Source organism: Oncorhynchus gorbuscha, linkage group LG04, assembly GCF_021184085.1.
Source record: "Oncorhynchus gorbuscha isolate QuinsamMale2020 ecotype Even-year linkage group LG04, OgorEven_v1.0, whole genome shotgun sequence".
Classification (NCBI taxonomy): domain Eukaryota; kingdom Metazoa; phylum Chordata; class Actinopteri; order Salmoniformes; family Salmonidae; genus Oncorhynchus; species Oncorhynchus gorbuscha.
This window is the reverse complement of record NC_060176.1, coordinates 61,203,367-61,228,939: the sequence shown is the minus strand read 5'-3', so window position 1 is coordinate 61,228,939 and position 25,573 is coordinate 61,203,367. Positions and strand designations below refer to the sequence as shown.

Below are 25,573 nucleotides of genomic sequence, written 5' to 3'. Positions count from 1 at the left end.
TAATAACAAAAGTTTATCTCAATACTTTGTTATATACCCTTTGTTGGCAATGACAGAGGTCAAACGTTTTCTGTAAGACTTCACAAGGTTTTCATACACTGTTGCTGGTATTTTGGCCCATTCCTCCATGCAGATCTCCTCTAGAGCAGTGATGTTTTGGGGCTGTTGCTGGGCAACACGGACTTTCAACTCCCTCCAAAGATTTTCTATGGGGTTGAGATCTGTAGACTGGCTAGGCCAATCCAGGACCTTGAAATGCTTCTTACGAAGCCACTTCTTCGTTGCCCGGGCGGTGTGTTTGGGATCATTGTCATGCTGAAAGACCCAGCCACGTTTCATCTTCAATGCCCTTGCTGATGGAAGGAGGTTTTCACTCAAAATCTCACGATACATGGCCCCATTCATTCTTTCCTTTACACGGATCAGTCGTCCTGGTCCCTTTGCAGAAAAACGGCCCCAATGCATGATGTTTCCACCCCCATGCTTCACAGTAGGTATGGTGTTCTTTGGATGCAACTCAGCATTCTTTGTCCTCCAAACACGACGAGTTGAGTTTTTACCAAAAAGTTATATTTTGGTTTCATCTGACCATATGACATTCTCCCAATCTTCTTCTGGATCATCCAAATGCTCTCTAGCAAACTTCAGACGGGCCTGGACATGTACTGGCTTAGGCAGGGGGACACGTCTGGCACTGCAGGATTTGAGTCCCTGGCGGCGTAGTGTGTTACCGATGGTAGGCTTTGTTACTTTGGTCCCAGCTCTCTGCAGGTCATTCACTAGGTCCCCCCGTGTGGTTCTGGGATTTTTGCTCACCATTCTTGTGATCATTTTGACCCCACAGTGTGAGATCTTGCGTGGAGCCCCAGATCGAGGGAGATTATCAGTGGTCTTGTATGTCTTCCATTTCCTAATAATTGCTCCCACAGTTGATTTCTTCAAACCAAGCTGCTTACCTATTGCAGATTCAGTCTTCCCAGCCTGGTGCAGGTCTACAATTTTGTTTCTGTTGTCCTTTGACAGCTCTTTGGTCTTAGCCATAGTGGAGTTTGGAGTGTGACTGTTTGAGGTTGTGGACAGGTGTCTTTTATACTGATAACAAGTTCAAACAGGTGCCATTAATACAGGTAACGAGTGGAGGACAGAGGAGCCTCTTAAAGAAGAAGTTACAGATCTGTGAGATCTAGAAATCTTGCTTGTTTGTCGGTGACCAAATACTTATTTTCCACCATAATTTGCAAATATATTCATTAAAAATCCTACAATGTGATTTTCTGGATTTTCTTTTCTAATTTTGTCTGTCATAGTTGAAGTGTACCTATGATGAAAATTACAGGCCTCTCTAATCTTTTTAAGTGGGAGAACTTGCCCAATTGGTGGCTGACTAAAGACTTTTTTGCCCCACTCTATGTATTACTGTAATGCACTCTGTGTCACTGTACCTGTATTGTGAGCTGTCCAGTCTCACCTTTTTCTTCTTAGAGCCCCCCTGGTCCACCCTGGCCTGGAGGAAGTCTATGAGTTTGGATTGCTGGGTGATGGTCCCCTCCAACTTCACTTTCTCATGGGAGTACACAGCCTGCAGGTGGAGCTAAGTGAACATTACTAAGGCATTGCATTTCTACTCCTGTCTGTCTGTCTGTCTGTCTGTCTGTCTGTCTGTCTGTCTGTCTGTCTGTCTGTCTGTCTGTCTGTCTGTCTGTCTGTCTGTCTGTCTGTCTGTCTGTCTGTCTGTCTGTCTGTCTGTCTGTCTGTCTGTCTGTCTGTCTGTCTGTCTGTCTGTCTGTCTGTCTGTCTGTCTGTCTGTCTGTCTGTCTGTCTGTCTGTCTGTCTGTCTGTCTGTCTGTCTGTCTGTCTGTCTGTCTGTCTGTCTGTCTGTCTGTCTGTCTGTCTGTCTGTCTGTCTGTCTGTCTGTCTGTGCGTGTGAGTCAAAGCAATTCAAATGTTATCGGTCACATACACATGGTTAGCAGATGTTACTGTGAGTGTAGGGAAATGCTTGTGCTTCTAGTTCCGACAGTGTAGTAATATCTAACAAGTAATCTAACAATTCCCAACAACTACCTAATACACACAAATCTAAAGGGATGCAATAAGAATATGTACATATAAATATATGGATGAGCAGTATATACATATGAGATGAGTAATGTAAGATGTGTTAACATTATTAAAGTGACATTATTTAAAGTGACTAGTGATGTGTGTGTGTGTGTGTGTGTGTGTGTGTGTGTGTGTGTGTGTGTGTGTGTGTGTGTGTGTGTGTGTGTGTGTGTGTGTGTGTGTGTGTGTGTGTGTGTGTGTGTGTGTGTGTGTGTGTGTGTGTGTGTGTGTGTGTGTGTGTATCAGTGTTAATTTTGGTACTCTTTTTAGATTTAGTCTTAGTCATTTTGACTAAAATATCAATAAGTCACATTTTTTTCATAATATAATGATTTAGTCTAGTTATTCAAAATTATGAAAATGATGAAAATAGTCAACTAAATGCCCTTCCTTTTTAGTCATATTTTAGTCACATCACATTTGTATTGCCTCATTAACCTATAGTAAACATAAATCACTGACTTCCATGTGCACAACATACTAGCCTTGTCCTACCAACACATTTTTCGGCGTAACATCTGTTGTGGAAATTCTTACACAACGATTCTCTTCCCAACAGCCAAATTGTCAGTAGAACACATTACTCTGCAGCAGATAATACATTGCATACCTTGACAAGGGCTCCAGACTAATATTTTCCACAGTGCCACCAACTTTTTCAGTGGCACCAGCCCATGATTTTGTAGCACCAAATTTGAGTTATCATTCATCTTATAAAGTAATTCACAGTGCTTTAGACTGTGTAATAGAGATGGTAGGCTATTCAATAAATACGTTGTTTCATCTAACATGTCCAAGCAGGAATGCATCATTCAATATATTTTGATGTGCAACCTAATCCAGTGATTGTCATGAATTGTGAGTTGACAATAAGGTATTGTTGTTTGTTATATTTTAATGTTAACCACATGAGGAAGTGAACTCTAAACACAATTAGCTAACTGCCTGGATACAGCCCTTAGCCATGTTATTTTGGCTATATAACACAAACACCCGAGTGCTTTATTGCTTAATTAGAGATCTAGCTAATGTGTTTAGAGTTTTCACTTCCTCATGTGGTGAATTCTGGAGCCCTATTTTAACAGTAAAATAGAACAAACAACAATACCCTATTGTCAGCTCAAAATTCATGACAATGGCTAATGCGCATTTCGCGCACTTCATAATTTAAAGCCATATCAAATATCTGGGTTGTAAAATACAGTAGTTGCTACTGAGGTCAATATTAAGAGATTACAAATACAAATTATACCCACAGAAAGCTGAGAACAACAGTAGTTGTTTTCATCGCTATGTATTTCCAGCAATTTTACTTTTTAATCTTTAACACAATTAGAAGCCATTTTCCTCTCGTTCGGAGAGCACATCAAGTGGTTCGCTCATTACAGCAGCAGGACCCAGCAGAACAGGCCCCAGCAGAACAGGCCCCAGCAGAACAGGACCCAACAGAACAGGACCCAACAGAACAGGCCCCAGCAGAACAGGACCCAGCAGAACAGGCCCCAGCAGAACAGGCCCCAGCAGAACAGGCCCCAGCAGAACCGGCCCCAGCAGAACCGGCCCCAGCAGAACAGGCCCCAGCAGAACAGGACCCAACAGAACAGGCCCCAGCAGAACAGGACCCAACAGAACAGGCCCCAGCAGAACAGGCCCCAGCAGAACAGGCCCCAGCAGAACAGGCCCCAGCAGAACAGGCCCCAGCAGAACCGGCCCCAGCAGAACAGGCCCCAGCAGAACAGGCCCCAGCAGCACCGGCCCCAGCAGAACAGGCCCCAGCAGAACAGGCCCCAGCAGAACAGGCCCCAGCAGAACAGGACCCAGCAGAACAGGACCCAGCAAAACTGGCCCAGGGGCTGGACAGACACTTTCGTTACAGGAATCATGAGGATAATGCACTTTACTGTTTGACCCTATCATTTTAGCCACCCAAAAAATAAGAAGTTATAAAACTCTCGCCCGGAGTACACATCAAGTGGCTCGCTCATCACAACAGCAGGCCCCAGCAGAACAGGACCCAGCAAAACAGGCCCAGGGGATGGTTTGGGATGAGTTGGACCGCAGACTGAAGGAAAAGCATCCAACAAGTGCTCAGTATATGTGGGAACTACTTCAAGACTGTTGGAAAAGCATTCCTCATGAAGCTGGTTGAGAGAATGCCAAGAGTGTGCAAAGCTGTCATCAAGGCAAAGGGCTACTTTGAAGAATCTCAAATATAAAATACATTTTGATTTGTTTAACACTTTTTTTGGTTACTACATGATTCCATATATGTTATTTCATTATTTTGATGTCTTCACTATTATTCTACAATGAAGAAAATAGTAAAAATAAAGAAAACCCTTGAATGAGTAGGTGTGTCCAAACTTTTGGCTGGCACTGTAAGTATTCACACCCCTGAGTCAATACATGTTACAATCACCTTTGGCTGTGATTACAGCTGAGAGTCTTTCTGGGTAAGTCTCTAAGAGCTTTGCACACCTGGATTGTACAATATTTGCACATTATTCTTTCAGAAATTCTTCAAGCTCTGTCAAGTTGGTTGTTGATCATTACAAGACAGCCATTTTCAAGTCTTGCAATAGATTTTCAAGCAGGTTTAATAACAAACTGTAAATATGAAGAAAATAGTTCAATAACGAGCCTAGTTGGTTTTCCCATGGAAAAATACAGGACTCTTCCAGACAAACTAAACACCTTTTTAACCCGCTTTGAGGATAATACAGTGCCACCGACGTGGCCTGCTACCAAGGACTGTGGGCTCTCCTTCTCCGTGGCCGACGTGAGTAAGATATTTAAACGTGTTAACCCTGGCAAGGCTGCCAGCCCAGACAGTGTCCCTAGCTGGGTCCTCAGAGCATGCCCAGACCAGCTGGATGGTGTGTTTACAGACATATTCAATCTCTCACTATCTCAGTCTGCTGTTCCCACATGCTTCAAGATGGCTGCCATTGTTCCTGTACCCAAGAAGGCAAAGGTAACTGAACTAAACGACTATCGCCCCGTAGCACTCACTTCTGTCATCATGAAGTGTTTTGAGAGACTAGCCAAGGATCATATCACCTCCCCCTTACCTGTCACCCTAGACCCACTTCAATTTGCTTACTGACCCAATTGGTCCACAGACGATGCAATCGCCATCACACTGCACACTGTCCTATCCCATCTGGACAAGAGGAATACCTATGTAAGAATGCTGTTCATTGACTATAGCTCAGCATCCAACACCATAGTACCCCCCAAGCTTATCATTAAGCTTGAGGCCCTGGGTCTCAACCCCACCCTGTCAATTGTGTCCTGGACCTCCTGACGGGCCATCCCCAGGTGGTGAAGGTAGGAAACAACATCTCCACTTTGCTGATCCTCAACACCGGAGCCCCACAAGGGTGCATGCTCAGCCCCCTCCTGTACTCCCTGTTCACCCATTAATGCTTGACCATGCATACCTCCAACTCAATCATCAAGTTTGCAGATGACACAACAGTAATAGGCTTGATTACCAACAACGGCCTCCAGGGAGGAGGTGAGGGCACTCGGAGTGTGGTGTCAGGAAAACAACCTGTCACTCAATGTCAACAAAATAAAGGAGAGGATCGTGGACTTCAGGAAACAGCAGAGGGAGCACCCCCCTATCCACATCGTTGGGACAGCAATGGAGAAGGTAGAAAGTTTTAAGTTCCTCGGCATACACATCACGGACAAACTGAAATGGTCCACCCACACAGACAGTTTGGTGAAGAAGGCACAACAGCACCTCTTCAACCTCAGGAGGCAGAAGAAATTTGGCTTGTTAGTCAAAACCCTCAAACTTCTACAGATGCACAATTAAGAGTTTACCAGAGACGGTAATGTGAAGAACAATAAGACCTTCACCAAAGTCAGTTTAGGATATAGGCCAAGGACTAGATACAGTTAATTTTTACTACTACTTTTTGCTACTACTTTCACCACTTTTAGTCTTGAAATCTTTGGTTGTTTACAACACTGAATCGTCAAAGAGATGGGTGAGGCTTAAGAGGGTGTGAACGATGCTGACTGGGTGTAGATAAAGAAGAGCTCTCCAGTAGGTGTACCAGAAATTCACGGGCCATTTTCTCAGAAGTGGGGTAACAAGTTTTTCAACTTTCAAAGCAGGATTACTTTCTCAATGTTTCTCAAATGCAGTGTACCATTTTCTAGCTCAGAGTCTCTACTTTTATCCAATGTATAAAAAGAACACCATTACAAATGTGTCTACAGCGCATTTGGAAAGTATTCAGACCCCTTCCTTTTTTCCACATTTTGGTACGTTACAGCCTTGTTCTAAAATTGATTCAATAAAAACATCTCAGGACCTCAGACTGGGGCAAAGGTTCACCTTCCAACAGGAAAACAACCCTAAGCACACAGCCAAAATAACAGAGTAGCGGCTTCAGAACAAGTATCTGAATGTCCTTGAGTGGCCCAGCCAGAGCTGGACTTGAAAATAGCTGTGCAGCGACGCTCCCCATCCAACCTGACAGAGTTTGAGAGGATCTGCAGAGAAGAACAAGAAAAAAATCCCAAAATAGAGGTGTGCCAAGCTTGTAGCGTCATACCCAAGAAGACAGGGGCTGTAATCCCTGCCAAAGGTGCTTCAAAAAGTACTGAGTAAAGACTATGACTACTTATGTAAATCTAAATGTTTTTGCTTTGTCATTATGGGGTATTGTGTGTAGATAGATGAGGAAAACAAACAATTGAATCAATTTTAGAATAAGGCTGTAACATAGAAAAATGTGGAAAAAGTCAAGGGGTCTGAATAATTTCCGAATGCACTGTGTGTGTGTGTTTTCTCAAGCATGCGTGCGTAGAGTACCTGGATGTTCTCCAGCTGGTACTCCAGGTCAGTCCTCTCAGTCTTCAGCAGGTCAGTCTGGTCCACAGCATCTTGCAGCCCCTGGGTTAGCCGGAAGATGTGGCTCTTCTGAACATCTAACTGCTGCTGCAGGTTTCCTTGCTGAGGGAGGGACACAAACAGTATCAACAGACATTCTGTGATATTTCACTTCTCACAAGACAAACAAACATACTCGGTTATAATAGAGGATTTTTTATTAAGCCCAGGTATGTGACATTATATATATTTATTTATTTATTTTACCTTTATTTAACTAGGCAAGTCAGTTAAGAACAAATTCTTATTTTCAATGATGGCCTAGGAACAGTGGGTTAACTCCCTGTTCAGGGGTAGAACCACAGATTCGCCCCATATGATATAAATAACTCAAATATATAACGGGCAGAATAAGAAAAACGTAGCCTACGTCATCCAGCAGCCTCTGCTTCTGCTCACTCTCAGTCTCCAGCTTCTGCTGCAGACTCCTTGTATTCATCTCCAGCATGGCATGCTTCTTCTCCAGGTCATTCAGCTAGAGGGACAGAGACAGGATGTACGGGTCTGCTTCAGACAGAGAGATAGACAGAGAGACAGACAGACACATAAGGCTCACTGTGTCAGAGAGGCTCTCTGCTTTGACTTTCTGGTCCTTGAGGGCCTCCTGCAGGGCCAGAATCTCAGCCTTGTGCTCCTTCACTGCCTGCTCAATAGACTGACGAGCCTCCGAGTTGCGCAGGTCAGCACGTAGCCTGTAGAGGAATAAAAGAGGGGACCCTATGAGTGTGTGTTTGTGTGTTTATGTATGTTGTGTGTGTGTGTTACCTGTTCTGCTTCTCGTTGTCCAGCAGTCTCTGGATCTCCCTGGTCCTCCTCTCAGCCTGGTTCTTCTCCTCCTCCAGGGCTCCCCTCCAGGCATCCCATTGCCTCTCCTTCTCCAGCAGCTCATCATTCAGAGTCTCCAGCTCCAGGACCTGCTCCTCCAGCATGGTGCACGTGGTCTTCAGTGTCTCAATGTTCTAACACAGAACATGGAAAACATAGGAGGGGTTACGAATAGAAGTCATGCTATTCTACTGTTCAACTGGTCTGTTCTAACGGACAACATGAACATCTTAGAGAGATTGTAAGAGATGAACTTACATGAGACAACTATTTAAGGTACTTTCAATAGAGTTTTGTGGTCTTAATGATGACTGTTCTGAAGTCAGCCCTCTGAGTAATGGACATAGTATCCCAAACCAACGTCAGTAATGTCAGATTCTGATCATCAGAAACATTGACATTCAATGGGTTGTGCTCCACAGTTAAAAATAGATACAAGTAACTTTGAGAGATAGGGCACATACAGAGCTACGTCTGTCTGTTTCCTATTTCCTTTGCTTGAGACAAACACTGGGATAAAAATATAGCTGCAGCAGCACCATGGTCCTCTGAAGTCCACCCATCCAGGGCTGACATGACCTGGGAACGATGCGGATGACACATCCCTCCCACTCATGGTCGGATCCCTCTATGACTTCCATCCCTGGTTACACAACCACTATCTAGGACAGAGATACAGAGCTCTAGCTACTGAACGCCTACACACACCCCATCCCACAGTGGCAGAGCACAGCATCACACAGCCTCCCCCCTCCCCCTCCCCTCCCCTCCCTTCCTTCCTCCCTACCCCCCTCTCCGTCCTCCCTCCCTCCCCCCTCTCCTCTCCTCTCCCCTCTCCTCTCCTGAGCTGGAGATACATAACAAAAGACCAGTCAAGTATCTTCTGCCTGATTTATACTCTCTCCACTCAATCACATTAGCTGGTATAGTGTGTGTGTGTGTGTGTGTGTGTGTGTGTGTGTGTGTGTGTGTGTGTGTGTGTGTGTGTGTGTGTGTGTGTGTGTGTGTGTGTGTGTGTGTGTGTGTGTGTGTGTGTGTGTGTGTGTGTGTGTAACCTATAATTGATTGTTGAGGAGTATGGAGAGATGTGTGTGTCAGTTTGTGTGTTTGGGGGTATGTGAAATGAAATGTCTGTGAAAGAAAGAGAAAAAAATATATATAGAGAGAGAGAGCTCTCTATTATCCCAATTCTGTTAACATGTTAGAGTGTGTTTGTTCTATACGGTACTATGTACCTATGGTCATGAGTGAGTGTATGTGTCACACCTAGGGTTGCAAAATTCTGTGAAATGTCAATAAATTCCCTGGTTTTCCATAAATCCTGGTTGAAGGATACCAGATCTCCTACTTATTCCCTCCTGATTCCGGGATCCTCAGAACAGGGATTTTGGGAAAACCAAGAAGTGTATTGAAAGTTTGCAAAATTTTGCAACCCGAATCACACCTGTTTTTGGTTGTTGAGGTGCATCTCGCGGTCAGCCACCTCGTGGCGGAGGCGGTCCACATCCTGACCCAGATGCAGGCGGTCCTCTGTCTCGTCCGTGGCCTCGTCCAGCTGCTTGGACAGGTAGAAGTTCTGACGGTTCAGCTCAGAGTTCTCCTGGGTCAGCTGGGTCAGCTGCTCCTCCAGGTCTGTGATCACCTGAGGGAAGGAGGGTGGGAGACATATTATACTAGGCTCATTGCCAGCTTCTACACAATATTATATCATTTGAATGTATACTACTGCAAGATGTATTGATGTACAGTGTATTCGGAAAGTATTCAGACCCCTTCCCTTTTTCAAACATTTTCAGACCCTTTGCTATGAGTCTCGAAATTGAGCTCAGGTGTATCCTGTTTCGATTGATCATCCTTGAGATGATCTTGGAGTCCACCTGTGGTAAATTCAATTGATTGGACATGATTTGGAAAGGCACACACCTGTCTATATAAAGTCCCACAGTTGACAGTGCATGTCAGAGCATTGAAAAAAATGTCAGCAGCATTGAAAAAAATGTCTGCAGCATTGAATGTCCCCAAGAACACAGTGGCCTCCATCATTCTTACATGGAGGAAATGTGAGCCTCCCGAGTGTTGCATCGTTCTAAGGCACTGCGGAGTCACTACAGCCTGGGGTTCGATCCCAGGAGAACTTTCCAGAAGGACAACCATCTCTGCAGTACTCAACCAATCAGGCCTTTATCGTAGAGTGGCCAGACGGAAGCCACTCCTCAGTAAAAGGCACATGAAAGCCTGCTTGGAGTTTGCCAAAAGGTACCTAAATGACTCTCAGACCATGAGAAATACATTTCTCTGGTCTGATTAAACCAAGCTTGAACTCTTTGGCCTGAATGATAGACGCCTCACAAGTCCTCAACTGGCAGCTTTGTTAAATAGTACTCGCAAAACACCAGTCTCAACGTCAACAGTGAAGAGGCGATGCTGGCCTTCTAGGCAGAGTTCCTCTGTCCAGTGTCTGTGTTCTTTTGCCAATCTTAAACTTTTATTTTTATTGGCCAGTCAGAGATATGTTTTTTTCTTTACAACTCTACCTAGAAGGCCAGGATCCCAGAGGCGCCTCTTCACTGTTGACATTAAGACTGGTGTTTTGCGGGTACTATTTAATGAAGCTGCCAGTTGAGGACTTTTGAGGCATCTGTTTCTCAAACTAGACCCTCTAATGTACTTGCCCTCTTGCTCAGTTGTGCATCGGGGCCTCCCACTCCTCTTTCTATTCTGTTTAGAGCCAGTTTGCACTGTTTCGTGAAGGGAGTAGTACACAGCGTTGTACGAGATCTTCAGTTTCTTGGCAATTTCTCACATGGAATAGCCTTCATTTCTCCAAAAAAGAATAGACTGGGTATACATTTTTCATAACATCAACCTTAATATAAGACTAATTGAAAACAGAGAGAGAGAGAGAGAGGTGGCATACCGCACAGCTGTCTCTGAGGGCATCATACTTGCGCTGGATCTCGTCTCGGTGGGCCTACCAGACAGATAGAGAGAGGGACAGGTTTGGTGGCTGTACTACAGTACTTCATCATAGCATATGTAATAACATGAGTAATAACAATAAACTGTTACAGTATGTATGTCCCTCTTGCACTCACTCTAAGAACACAGATTTCCTCCTCAGCCTCAGCAGTGGTGTCCTCGAGCTCTGATTTGGCCTGCTGCAGCTGACTCTCCAGGGATTGGCGTGCCGCTTGTAGCCCACTGATCTGAGAAACCCTCTCCTGTAACGACAGAGTCAGCTCCGTCACCTGACGCTTGATCTCCAGCTTCTGCTCCTCATGCTCAAGGCCCATCTAACGACATGACGGACACACAGAGAGAAGGGAGAGACAGAAAGGGGTCAGGCTGAGGAAGAAGAGAGTCAGAGAATAGAGTCATCCAGAGGAATTATAGAGTCAGAGAGTGGAGTCATCCAGAGGAATTACAGAATCAGAGAATAGAGTCATCCAGAGGAATTATAGAGTCAGAGAGTAGAGTCATCCAGAGGAATTATAGAGTCAGAGAGTAGAATCATCCAGAGGAATTATAGAGTCAGAGAGTAGAGTCATCCAGAGGAATTATAGAGTCAGAGAGTAGAGTCATCCAGAGGAATTATAGAGTCAGAGAGGTGAGTCACCCAGAGAGATGAGATAATCAGAGAGATGCTGATCTGGCAAAACAACTACCGACATTTCACCCTACATGACCCTCTATCTGGCATCTCTCTCTACAAACCCCCGACAGCTCTTCTGGCTCCTTCCTGCACTCCCCTCTCCTCCTTCTTGTGACACTAACCGTTCTGTCCTCTCCTTCCTTCCCTGCCCTCCTCACCTCCCCCTCTCCTCCTTCTCTCCTCACCTCTCTCAGCCTGTTCTCCAGCTCCAGCACTCGGCTCTTGTTGCTCTGCTCCTGCTGACTCATCTTCTCCAGGTGCTCTTCCAGCTTGGCGTTCTGGGCCTCTAGTTTCCCAGCCTGAGACTCCAGGTAGAACTTCTGTTGTCTCAGCTCCGAGATCATCTCCTCCTGAGCTTTCCTGTCAGGCCCAGACAGATAAACAAACACGCAGCACAGTCAGTATCACTGTGTGGCGAATCCTCCTAACTAATTAACCAACTAACTAACTAACTAACTAACTAGTCCACAACACTCACATGTTCTTCTGGGTGTAGATGCTGCTGTTGGCTGCCAGTTTGTTGGCCTCAGATAGCTCAGTAATCCTCTGCTCCAGGCTGGCCATCTTTGAGTCCATGGCATTTATGGTCTGGGATGGACAGAAGAGTCAAGTTTCAACACACATTTACATGCAACCTCAACATGTCTGACAATTTGCAGTACATTCATAATGTTACCTAATTTATAAAATGCTCACTACTATTGTCAAAACAAAACAGTACATGTCCAATATATGACAGTTGCCTTGCAACAACTCTTGCAAGTTTGAAATAAACCAAGTCAGTGTGATTAATGTGAAAAATAACCCAATTCAGTGTAATGTGAAAATAGGCCTGGCCACATCCTAACTCGGCTGGCCAGCTCTTACCGCCTTCTGCTCACTGATGATGCTGCACTTCTCCTGGACCTCCTCCTCATACTTGCTCTGACTGGATTCCAGCTTCTCCTTATCTGCCATGCCTGCCTTCATCTGGTTCTCCAGAACCTGGTTAATATAAGAGAGACAACACAATATCAACGAGGCTACAGCTCAGGATCAAGGCCCAGTCAGAGTTTTCGTGACCAAGGGACCTGCCCAGGAAAAACTCTGGGCCCTAGTTAAAGCCGACAACATCCCCTAACAGTGTGAATACACCAGTAGTCCTTAATATGATACTCTCCTGAATGGGTGTGCTAAACAGGAGAGAGACGTTGAGGCTCTGGAGCTCTACCTTGATCTTCTCTTCATAAAGCTTCTCCTTGTGCTCCAGATGGGTCTCCACGCGTTGGGCTGTGGACTGGCTCTCACGCAGACTCTCCTCCAGGTCCTATGCAAACGAACACGTTAGAGCAGTAGAGCAAGGATAAAATGTACACAAAAAAATCTCAGGCACAATAAAAAATGATAGCTGTGCCACCAGAGACTGGGTTCGCGCCCAGGCTCTGTCGTAACCGGCCGCGACCGGGAGATCCGTGGGGCGACGCACAATTGGCATAGCGTCGTCCGGGTTAGGGAGGGCTTGGCCGTTAGGGATATCCTTGTCTCATCGCGCACCAGCGACTCCTGTGGCGGGCCGGACGCAGTGCGCGCCAACAAAGGTTGCCTTTCCTCCCGACACATTGGTGTGGCTGGCTTCCGGGTTGGATGCGCGCTATGTTAAGAAGCAGTGCGGCTTGGTTGGGTTGTGTATCGGAGGATGCATGACTTTCAACCTTCATCTCTCCCGAGCCCGTATGGGAGTTGTAGCGATGAGACAAGATAGTAGCTACTAACAGTTGGATACCACAAAAAGGGGGAGAAAAAAGGGGGAAAAACATTCACAAAAAAAAAAAAAACATTAAAAAAAAAAAAGATCTGTGTTCACAATCTGTCACTTTTGGGTCTGAGACAGAGAGAAACCACGCTGTGAATGACCCCCAGAGAGTGAGGGCTGATTCCTAATGTGAGATCATCACTGATGTCAATGGGAGGTGCTTGAAAATGACACTTACGAACGCAGATCTCAAGTTAGGATTTGGCGCAGACTGAATAATAAGGTGAGGGAGTGTATGTGTGTGTATCTAAGCGAGTGTGTGTATGAGCAGTGAACACACATATGTCCTGGAGTGCTTGTGTGATAATCACTCCAAAGAAGGGCATAGTTGTGAGGGCCAGAGGGGGGCTGAGTGCCCCTCTTTCCCCTCCCCTTACCATGATTTGATCCGTCATCTGCTGGATCTGCTGGGCCTTGCTCTGCATGTCCTCCTTCAGCTTACTCTCCCTGCGCTCAACTATCTCCAGCCTCTTCACTTGGCTCTCCAGGGTCCTCCTACCATCCTGCACACAAACACACACCCACCACTCAGGCTAGAGTAAGTCTGCTGCCACCAGTAAAAGTGAGTTTATCCAGCTCTCTTTTTTTCAATGAATCCTTTCTTTGTTGTTGTAGTTGTGGTGGGGTCAGTACTGGGGTTGATATGGTGACCACATTACCGCCACACCCGTGGTCACCAGTCATGATGGCAGTCAAATTCCATGTGACCGTCTAGTCATGGTAATTAGGCTTCTCCAAGCTCTGATGCTGCTGATGGTCATTTGATGCTGCTGATGGTAGACTACCAAACTTGCTAACTGCCTGGTACTCAACACTCTATTGCCCCTCTAATTACTCTGACATCAATGCAAATGTAATCAAAAATGTAATCAAACTCTTCGTGAGAGCCCATGAGCTAATGTTGCACAACATTTCTATAGGCTACACAATTGCATTAGAAAACAAGAGTGATGGTCTCTATTAAAAAAAAGAGGAGGCTACAATAAACTTTCTATAGGCTAGGCCTACTATATTTATTTTTCAACTTTTTCAACTTCCTCACATTAAGCAGATTGCTTCTCTTTACAACAGGAGCATAGCCTACTTGGCTGGCATGAAAAGGAACCACAAGAAAAGCGTCCTCCATTCGTTATTTAAGTGCATAGATGACATGCCCAGCTTAAGGCAAATAGCTCATGCTTTTTTTGCAACTTTTTCATATCATAGTTGCACAGCTCATGTAGCCTAGCCCATATGCCTATATGTTTTGATACGGTTTATATCACAACTAAAGTGGCCAAATAACTTCTTAAATTGAACCACATGAATCTGCTTTAGAGGTGTAGAGCCTAACTGGCATACATAAGCAGTAGATGAGTTTCAAATTTGGGGAAGATCATTTCCAGAGTAAGGCATTACATGCATAATGGCATTTGTGGTCACTTTTGAGAATGGTGTTTTCCTGCTAATGGAACATTCCCGCTTACAGCCTACTGCCCTGTGCGCATTCCTGCACTTATAATGTGACAGTCTAATAGTTTATCAACATTTTAACTTCTTAGTGATCCCTTCACGCGCCCGGGATTGATTTGACAACACCCAGTGAAATAGCAGCGCGCCAAATTCAAAAACAGAAATAATCATAATAACAATTCATATATCATACAGGTGTTATACATCGGATTAAAGATTAACTTCTTGTTAATCCAGCCACAGTGTCAGATTTCAAAAAGGCTTTACGGCGAAAGCAAACCATGCTATTATCTGAGGACAGCACCCCAGCAAACATACACATGAAAATCATAATTCAACCTGCCAGGCACGACACAAAAAGTAAGAAATAACATATAATTCATGCCTTACCTTTGAAGATCTTCTTCTGTTGGCATTCCAATATGTCCATTAAACATCACAAATGGTCCTTTTGCTCGATTAATTCTGTTGTTATATCCCCAAAATGTCCATTTATTTGGTGATTCTGAAAATACTCCGGTTCCAACTCGCGCAACATGACTACAAAATATCTAATAAGTCACATGTAATCTTGATCCAAACATTTCAAACAACTTTCCTAATACAACTTTAGGTATTTTTTAATGTAAATAATCAATCAAATTTAAGACGGAATAAACTGTGTTCAATAGCGGATAAAAACAAAGTGGCGCGAGCTTTCAGGTCGCGCACCCCAACCACAACAGTACACTTCACTCGACCCTCGTTTCACTCGACCCTCGTTTTGTCCTACTTCTTCATTTCTCAAAGGAAAAACATCCACCAATTTTTAAAGACTGTTGACATCCAGTGGAAGCGATATGAAACAAGCAAGTGCCTTAGAAATCTAGTTCCCCATAGAAAACCAATTGAAAAGAGAGTGACCTCAAAAATAAAAAATTCCTGGATGGTTTGTCCTCGGGATTTCGCCTGCCAAATAAGTTCTGTTATACTCACAGACATAACTTTAACAGTTTTAGAAACTTTAGTGTTTTCTATCCAAATCTACAAATATATATGCATATCCTAGCTTCTGTGCCTGAGTAGCAGGCAGTTTACTTTGTGCACACTTTCATCCGGACATGAAAATAGTGCCCCCCATCCTTGAGAAGTTTTTAAGCTAAATGTGCTCTTCGGTTGTCTCAGGCTCATTGCTTAAAACCATTTTTTTTATGCTAGTGGTTGTATTAATTTGGGATCTATCGCATCCCACAACTGTCCCAGACTGTTTGGAATATTTATTTTCCCACAAAATAGAATAAGTAGACTTTTGTACTATGGGTGATAGTAGGTTGTTGCTTTTCCTAGCAAAGGCTAGTGCTTTTGCTGTTCGTTAGGCCTACTCATCTTGTTGACTGACAAAAAGTAAAGAACTGGGCAGTTCTTCCAATATCTTCAATATGCACCTCGGAATTGCACAAGGACACGCCGCAGTTGCGTCCCGGATGTGTCTGTCTTCACTTGTAGCTCACGTGACTGAAAGCCATGTGAGTGAGAGGTGCCTCCGCGCACGCAGCGGGAAGAAGGGAATTATAATTATTATATTCAGCCCAAGTGCACAACGACCACTGGCTGCAAATGCATAGTTTTTTCAGGGGGATTATGGCCACACAATGGGGATGCAGCCGGGAAATTCGAGGCATTATCAAATGCTTGTCAAATTGTGAATGAAAGACTGATGAATGGTGTCTGCGCAAAAAAAGAAAGTAGAGCTCATGCCTTTCATGCGACTTTAAAAAAAATGAATCATTAGTGGCATCATGCAGCCTTAGAATGTATTAAAAATCAAAACATAGAGCCTAACATTTGTATCACAACTAAAGTTACATAAATAACTATAAAAAATGCATATAGGAATACCTGTTTTTTTTTGTTAACCGCTCAACACAGAATGGCTGTGGAGAAAATATCCTTTCTATTTCCTTCAGCGTTGTTCTATTGTATTATTCATACTATAAAGCAATATAAAATAATGCCACGGAATTCTAAGCAAATCTTGTCTGCTAAATAAACTAGTGTAGCACACAGCCACATAGCATAGCCAGATCAGGGCCTAACATAAGGACAGCGCAGAGTACGCTATTATGTTCTTCTGAAATAGACTGCATTTTAGTCATATCATATTTCTTTAGACCTGTCTAAAATAAATAAGGGATTTATTGGGAAGGTGTAGGCTATACTACATGGATTTATTAGACTTTAAAATGTAGATGTTCCAAAGGTCTGCATCAGTGGCTTGTAGACTATGCGTGGAAGCCAGGAGATGCTAAATGTGTGTATGCTAATTAACGGTCAATTGGCAGTTATTTGCTAGACAATCACTGGCTGACAAAATGTCATGACTGCCACAGCACTAGTAAGTACTGCATACCTCTGTCTCTCTTAGGCGTCTCCGGAGGCTGTCACTGGAGTCCTCCTTGGTCTGAAGCATCTCCAGCTCATGTTCCATGCGCTCCTTAGCCACCCTGATACTATAGAGGAGATCTGTGGTCTCACTGCTCGCCTTCACTGCCTGTGTTATTGGCCGGGGAACAACAAAGACTTTCTGTCACCTATCTGACATTTACATAACTTTAAACTGTCATATTTTAAGCTCTACGGGCTTTATTGGTAGTTGCATGCATGAATAGCCTAGAATACTGGGTGAAAATGTGATTGATTGTGCCTCTAAAATATGTGCCCATACAGCCTGGAGAATTCCATTAGGAAATGGCTTTAGAGTTATTTTGAAAATGTCTTAATTTAATGTAGTCATTGCTATAAAACATATTACGTAGAGAAACCAACATTGTCTGAAAAATATTTTGATAGCTGGCAATTAAGCAAAAACTGACAAATTATGATTTTAGATACAGTTAATTTATTCTTAGGCCACAATTCAACATCTGCTTTACAGGACAATGGAGGAGTTGACACACATAATTAGCAGAGAGAGAGGACTTTCACATGTCTGTGTTTGATAAGCATCTATTCTTCCCTTAAAGCACACGCTGAATATGAATTATCCATGAAGTTTTCAACAAAAATATTCTACCTTGGCAAGCTTATATTGGAGATCCTCAATTTTCACTTGCTGTTCAGCATTGGTCTGAAACAGAGAAATAGAGAGAGAAGAACATTTTAAGCGAAATATTTCACAATCCATATGAGTTCAGTCCCAAACCATCTTCATGGTTTCATTCATGATGGGATAATTTGTCTCCTAACCACTGAACATTACTTTAAGGAAAATATACTGTATGACCATCCAGGGCGTCAACAGGAGATCCACATGGACCGAAGATGTACCTTCTCCAGCTTTGACAGAAGCTCCTCTGTATCAGTTTTTCCTTGCTCCTTGGCCTGTGTGAAAATAACCAGAAAATCAGTTAAACCTCCTGCTTTCAAAACCAACACATGCCTTTCAAGTTCTCTGAATGTGGGTCAGAGTCAAGAGATCAATATCAGAGTGAATAGTTACAGCACCTTCTGCATCCTTTGTTGACAGTCTGCTGCTTTCCTCTTCAGCTCTTCGCTGGTCTGACGGGACTCCTTCAGCTCCGACTCATACAGGTCGCTACGACGACGGGCCGCAGACAGGTCCTCCTCCAGCTGCCTGATGGCCACACGCATCTCCTCCAGCTGGGCATGATACTCCTGCAGAGGGATGAGAGAGGAACGAGGGATGAGAGAGAGGGATGGAGGAGTGCAGAGGTGAAAGATATACGGAAAAGGATAAATGACAAAAAGGTGAAAAGAAAGGAACAAATGGAAAGCATCCCAGAAAGAGATTAGACATGAGAGAGGGAGTGATGGGGCGGAGTGGTACAAAGAATAGACAGAAGAGGATATACGGTATAACAGAGTCTTTTAAACAAAGAGTTATGGAACAAGAAACGTTGTGGCAGAGAAAAATGCACTAGCCAAAGTCATTAGGTTCCTTGTTCTCTAAGGGTCGAATGATGATTAGATACGGCTAGCAGCCTTCCTTTCCACATCGTGGCCGAGTCACGGGGCATGCAGCAGTCCTGATTATCAGGCTGGTTAGGACTAGCAGAGGCTAATGAAAAGTAGCATGACCCCGGTGCCTGGGGAGAGTGAGAGCACCCTGACGATGGAACATGACAGGTGCAGCAGATAGCATCAGCAGCACCAGCCAGCACCTCGTCAGTCCCCTTTCAATTCAAAGTGCTCCTCCTGTTTCCATTCATTCAAACCCTGCTAAGTGCCTGAAGCGTGTCTCCAAGGACGTCCGCCTGTCATCTACAGTAAGTGTCAGGAAGACACCTCATGAGTCATGAAACATTACAGTAACACACATTTTTTTAAATGTTGCATCCTCTAATTTAGTGTGCATTAATATGAAAGGCAAAAGAATGTCATATTCAGCACAATTTAAGTTTGTACCGCTTTGATAACGTTAATAAGATACAAAAAGCGTTTGATATTTAAGTGAATGATGATTGATAAAGGTTAAATATACATATCTTTTTTAAATTGTCATTACATATCCTAGGTATTGAGGAAGAAAAAGGCAAACAGTAAATTAAATGTACAAACAGAACGCTAATTGAAAGTTCTCACATTAGCCATATTTGCATCAACTGAATAAACCTGACACCACAGGGACCTCTCATTTAATCTCTTTGAAGAATACAAAAAATATATATTTCAAGTGGGAAACGACTTTGCGGCGTTTCGTCAGTGAGCTGTGACTCAGAGCCCTAGTTCCTCAGTGTCACCAGTCCACCAGGTCCTTGACTGGATCACAGAAACTCTCTGGCAGCCCTAAACATAAGTCAGCAGGAGAACTGAACTAGGCCAGGGCTTTAGCACAGAGCTGAGTGGTACCCATGGAGAAGGATGGAGTGAGCCAGGGGCAGGAAGGAAGGGCTCAGATTACAGAGCGGCAGAGAGAGGGAATACGGGGTGAATACAATAGGCTTGTGCCAGAAGAGCTGATTCAGAGTTTTCATGTGAATATACTCAATACACTCACACACACACGCATATACACACACATGCACAAACACACGCGCACACACACACACATGCGCACACACACACACTCACACAGGGAGTGTCTCCTTATCGCCCTTGCTGACACACTCCATCTGGGCGCTTCAAACACAGTAGGTGTAGCCCTGACAGGGAGAGTGACAATTCTACTGTAACCTCTTAAAATGGGGAGACTAATCCATGGTCCTGAGGGAAAAACACAACGGCTTTGCCTATACCTCTTCCCACTGCCTTACAGAACAGATTTATCCTTCCTTTCAGTCATCTTTAGACAGGTTTGTCTGTACCAAAGGTACATTTGCTGACAAAGTGGTCAAATAAAGCTTACTTTAGGTAGGTACTAGAACTGAATTAAACCCACCTATCCACAAATACAACACTGAGAGGGAGAACACTTGTCTTATCCCAGCTAGAGTCTGTCAGCATGTGTGCTGTGTATGTATTCAGTGAAAGGGATCTCACTTCCAATTAGCCGAGCATTTTGTTCTCACTGGTTGACAGAATTACATCATCTCCGTGTACTGACTATCTTGCCATGGGTTTCTATTTCTCCTGTCACTGAAAAGCTTTTCATCTCTCATATCCCCGATCGTCTATGTTTGTTGAGCCAACACTACATCAATTGTGCATGAATTTGTATAAGTTACAGACTCGTAAAACAGCGTGTGGGAGAGAGACACTGTTTAAGACAAGACCTTATGCAGCATACAGCTGGGTCAAAATCAAACAGGAAAGAACTTTTGAAAATATCATCAAGCATGACTCATTCTCATGCATGACAATAACTTTAACTAGAAGTGGGTCAATCATTTCCATTGCTAATTTCCAAGTTTGCATTGATAATAATTATGATAATAAATGCCATTTAGCTAACACTCTTATCCAAAGCGACTTTTACCTATGGGTGGTCCCGGGAATTGAACCCACTATCCTGGCATTGTAAGCTCTACAAACTTAGCAGACCGGTGCGCTGTATCAGTGAGTGGTAAGTATACCATCCATGGACGACCATGGATTGGCTGTGAAGACTACAGAGCAGTGTAAATGGCAGTGAAGGGGTTAACAACAACACTCTAGTTCCCATAATGTAAGATCCAAGGCCCCCATCGCCTCATCACGACAGCCTGCCCACTGCATCAGCAGCACTGCACACTCTCCACTTCTAGGTATGGATGATTCACATTGCCATGGCAACCATTGCACTATAGAGCTTGTGCCTGGTTACCAATGCCAGCAACTGCTAAGGGGAACAGGTTGTTTTTCTATGACCTTTTTTTAGATTCTGTTCTGTGTTTTGGAGGAGGGGGGGGCATATATTTTATGCTGTTTGCTGTTCTCTACTGTCAACCTCTCAATATCCTAATTCTCAAACCTTCACTGAATCAGATCATTGTTTATGTGCGCGCACACACACACACAGACACACTATTTGGATAATGGTTGTCTCAGTGCAAATCTGTCCTTCCTCTACATTACTCTGTTGATCAGCAGAGTTCAGGAGACACTGCATCACTCCTGAGAGTAGCGATGGATAGATACACAGGAGACACCTTGAAGTACTGCGGCACTGAGCTATGCAGAGGCATGCTACTATCAGAGAGATGTCCACTGAGCCTTTTTCATGGTTAGGACAGGTCAAATGCATGAGAGTGCATTTGGGTTCATGTCCACTGTTAGAACAGCATACTGCAGACTGCTAGGAAAGGCTCAATGTTGAAACTCACGGAAGGTAATCGCTACTATTACTTCTATTGCTATCAGACTTCTATTATGTGGCACTCAAGCCTTGTTGTAGTTTTCTGCCTTACTCTGATTATCCTTATTCGATAAAGGCAATGAAACCACATTATTAACACGAATTCATCTGAATAGGGTTCCAGCAGTCAGGAATCCTGAGCCAGGGTGTTTAATAGTACACTGGCTCCACCTGCACACGGAGCAAGGAGCACGGAGCAAGGAGCACGGAGCACGGAGCACAGAGCACGAAGCAGGAAGTAGGGAGCACAGAGAACGGTGTAGGAGGCAGGGCGATGGGAGCAGTGGGGAGGCCTCAACACCCTCTTCCTCTGTAATTAACATGGCTGTAGCAGGAGTAGCACTCGACTCACACACCACAGGGATGGGCAAGGTCAGGTCAACCCAGAACTGTACATCCATTCACAGCACTCTGGATAGAAGCTAGAAGGATAGAAGGATCAGCTTACCATCCCCAAATCTTAACCCTAAACATTATAGTTTAGGGGCAACTTTGTGCAACTCCCTCAACAACCTACAAACCCTGCCAGACCTCTGTTGCCCCACAGGAGGGGCTCTCCTCTACCTGTTCTTTAATCTCCTGCAGCTTGTTGCTCTGCTCCCGGATGCCGTGGAGGAGCTGCAGTGCCTTGTCGTCTTCCTGGGAAACCTCCATACGGGCCTGCTCCAGACTAAGCTTCAGACTCTGAAACACACACATACAGTGCATTAGGAAGGTATTCAGACCCCTTTACTTTTTCACATTTTGTTAAGTCACAGCCTCATTTTAAAATGGATGAAATAGTTTTTTTAAACTCATAAATCTACACACAATACCCCCGTGACAAAGCAAAAACTGGTTTTTAGACATTTATGCAAATGTATATATTTTTTTAATGGAAATATTACATCTACATAATTATTCAGACCCTTTACTCAGTACTTTGTTGAAGCACCTTTGGAAGTGATTAAAGCCACAAGTCTTCTTTGGTATGATGCTACAAGCTTGGCACACCTGTATTTGAGGAATTTCTCCCATTGTTCTCTGCAGATCTTCTCAAGCTCTGTCAGGTTGAATGTGGTGCGTCGCTGCACAGCTATTTTCTGGTCTCTCCAGAGATGTTCGATCAGGTTCAAGTCCGGGTTCTGGTCGGGCCACCCAAGGACTTTGAGAGACTTGTCCCGAAGCCACTCCTGCATTGTCTTGTCTGTGTGCTTAGGGTCGTTGTTCTGTTGGAAGGTGAACCTTTGCCCCAGTCTGAGGTTCTGAGTGCTCTGGAGCTGGTTTTCATTAAATATCTCTCTGTACTTTGCTCTCTTCATCTTTCCCTCGATCCTGTCTAGTCTCCCAGTCCCTGACACTGAAAAACATCCCCACAGCATGATGTTGCCACCACTATGCTTCACCATAGGGATGGTGCCAGGTTTCCTCAAGACATGTTGCATAGCATTCAGGCCAAAGAGTTCTATCTTGGTTTCATCATACCAGATAATCTTGTTTCTCATGGTTCGAGAGTCTTTAGGTCCCTTTTGGCAAACTCCAAGCGGGCCGTCATGTTCCTTTTACTGAGGAGTAGCTTCCATCTCTACCATAAAGGCCTGATTGATGGAGTGTTGCAGAGATGTGGAAGGTTCTCCCATCTCCACAGAGGAACTCTGGCGCTCTGTCAGAGTGACCACCGGGTTCTTGGTTACCTCACTGACCAAGGCCCTTCTGCCCCGATTGCTCAGTTTGGTCAGGTGGCCAGCTCAAGGAAGAGTCTTAGTGGTTCCATACTTCTTCCATTTAAGAATGATGGAGGCCACTATGTTCTTGGGGACCTTCAATGCTGCAGAAATTGTTTGGTGTACCTCGACACAATCCTGTCTCGGAGTGCTACAGACAAATCATGTACAATCAATTGAACTTACCACAGGTGGACTCCAATCAAGTTGTAGAAACATCTCAAGGATGATCAATGGAAACTGGATGCACCTGAGCTCAAAATCGAGTCTCATAGCAAAAGGTCTGAATAAATAAGCTAGTTCTGTTTTTAATTTTTAATAAATATGCTAGCATTTCTAAAAACCTGTTTTCACTTTGTCATTATGGGGTATTGTGTGTAGATTGATCAGGGGGAAAAAGTATATAATCCACCTTAGAATAAGTTTGTAATGTAACAAAATGGAGAAAAGGGGAAGGCCACAAGCACACACACACGCACACGCACACATATTTTGGGCCACTCACGTTACACTCTGTGATGTAGGTAGCAAGGTCTTGCTCCAGGATGGTCCTCTGTGTCTCTGAGGCTTTCAGCTCCACATCCTTCTGCTGCAGTACTGACTCCAGATCAGACATCTTACTCTGGACTAGAGAGATCTCCAGTTCCATCTGAATACAACAACATGTAGGACGTTACCACGACAGCATAATTTGTCCATTTCAGCATTAGTTCATTTTCCCAATGTCAATTGAACTCTTGCAGGTGACCGAAACGTTATATTACCGTAAGAAACGTGTTTTTTTCTGTTTTTTAAACATAGTCATTTATGTAAACATATTTTAAGACTGCAGTGAAATGCAATGGACTGAAGTTGATTGTGCTAAAATGTAAAAGCATCTCATTGATCACAGCTGTTGGGGTTGAAGAAGACTGTGTGGTGAAAACATAGATGAATCAATGCTGCTGGACTTCACAGGATAACACATAAAAGACAACAGAACATTATGTAAAATAAATCACCATTGCCAAACCTCCTTTGAACCAAGCCACAAATAAGAAATGGTGAGGTAAAAGATGAAGCTATAGGAAGTTATTTCTGCCTCACCTAAGCTAAGCTGCTCATCTCAGTTTGCATATGTGGTTTAAGAGATGAGCCAGTAGGGTGATGGATGGATGTAATTAAGGAAGCCATTAGAGCCCGTGAGGAGCACTGAGAGTCACATAGGCAGAGCCGCCAACCGAGACAGATACACAATCACAATGCATACCGAGTGGTATAGAACACATACAGTACAGGAGTACCACTGACACAGACACAACATAACACACAGAAAAGGGTTATGGTATAGAGTCACAGCATTGAGTAGCAACACAGGGCACAACAGAAATGTAAAGTGACAACAAGAGTACAGTACATCACATAACAACAGCTCAGCCTCAGAGCAGAGAACCATCAGTCAGTCACAGGACATGAACCGTGTCATGTAAACACAGATGAGTGCAGAATCATGGAGCACATGAAACTAACATAAACAAATAGGTACAGCACATGGTACAGAATGTTCCTGTGACATAGACTCACAACAAAGACTACGACAGCAGGCCAACTGATAGACAAACACAGAGTAACTTCACAGACCTAAGAGTACCTGTGACATGTGTTTTGTATCTCTCAATGTCCTCTGCATTTAGTGTATAAGAGTTTGTTTCAAGGGAGCAGGACAGGTCTTATCTAGAGAGCTGAGGGTTGTAGCCACTAATCTGCAGGGGGAAGAAAGAGCGTGGGAGAGAGACAAATGGCAGCACACACTTTACAGGCTATACACAATCTCTGCTGAAAGCTGTGGGGCTGACTCAAACCATTCATTTACAGCTTTTATCTTTTCACGTCATACTGCTGTACCAGACCACCTTTTACAGTTTTCAAATGGGAAATTATTATCTCCATTGAATATATGTTCAATGTTGTAATAACATTACATACAAAGCATTCAGAAAGTATTCAGACCCCTTCCCCTTTTCCACATTTTGTTATGTTACAGCCTTATTCTAAAATGGATTAAATAAATGTGTTTACTCATCAATCTACACACAATAACCCATAATGACAAAGCAAAAACCGTTTTTTAGACATTTTTGCAAATGTATTAAAAAATAAAAAACAGAAATACCTTATTTACATAAATATTAAGACACTTTTCTATGAGACTTGAAATTGAGCTCAGGTAAATCCTGTTTCCATTGATCATCCTTGAGATGTTTGATTGGTTCAACTGATTGGACATGATTTGGAAAGGCTAACACCTGTCTATATAAGGTCCCACAGTTGACAGTGTATGTCAGAGAAAAAATGAAGCCAAGAGGTCAAAGGAATTGTCTGT

At 43.8% G+C, this 25,573-nt stretch overlaps 1 protein-coding gene across 1 annotated transcript in view; it reads right to left on the bottom strand.

The window, feature by feature from the left end:
* LOC124034412 (citron rho-interacting kinase-like) overlaps window positions 1–24,983 on the bottom strand; it is a 48,550-nt gene extending 23,567 nt beyond the window's left edge. The window contains exons 1-20 of the mRNA XM_046347587.1: window positions 24,842–24,983; window positions 23,717–23,860; window positions 22,073–22,192; window positions 18,220–18,390; window positions 18,043–18,096; window positions 17,789–17,842; window positions 17,126–17,266; window positions 13,662–13,787; window positions 12,703–12,798; window positions 12,360–12,476; window positions 11,971–12,080; window positions 11,678–11,852; window positions 10,936–11,133; window positions 10,758–10,811; window positions 9,285–9,482; window positions 7,781–7,974; window positions 7,572–7,707; window positions 7,386–7,490; window positions 6,938–7,078; window positions 1,469–1,579 (exon numbers count right to left, since the gene is read on the bottom strand). Of these exons, the coding sequence (XP_046203543.1) occupies window positions 1,469–1,579; window positions 6,938–7,078; window positions 7,386–7,490; window positions 7,572–7,707; window positions 7,781–7,974; window positions 9,285–9,482; window positions 10,758–10,811; window positions 10,936–11,133; window positions 11,678–11,852; window positions 11,971–12,080; window positions 12,360–12,476; window positions 12,703–12,798; window positions 13,662–13,787; window positions 17,126–17,266; window positions 17,789–17,842; window positions 18,043–18,096; window positions 18,220–18,390; window positions 22,073–22,192; window positions 23,717–23,860; window positions 24,842–24,880 (2,484 nt within the window). The 5' untranslated portion in view covers window positions 24,881–24,983. The remainder of the gene's footprint in view (window positions 1–1,468; window positions 1,580–6,937; window positions 7,079–7,385; window positions 7,491–7,571; window positions 7,708–7,780; window positions 7,975–9,284; window positions 9,483–10,757; window positions 10,812–10,935; window positions 11,134–11,677; window positions 11,853–11,970; window positions 12,081–12,359; window positions 12,477–12,702; window positions 12,799–13,661; window positions 13,788–17,125; window positions 17,267–17,788; window positions 17,843–18,042; window positions 18,097–18,219; window positions 18,391–22,072; window positions 22,193–23,716; window positions 23,861–24,841) is intronic.
* Window positions 24,984–25,573: the final 590 nt, after the last annotated feature.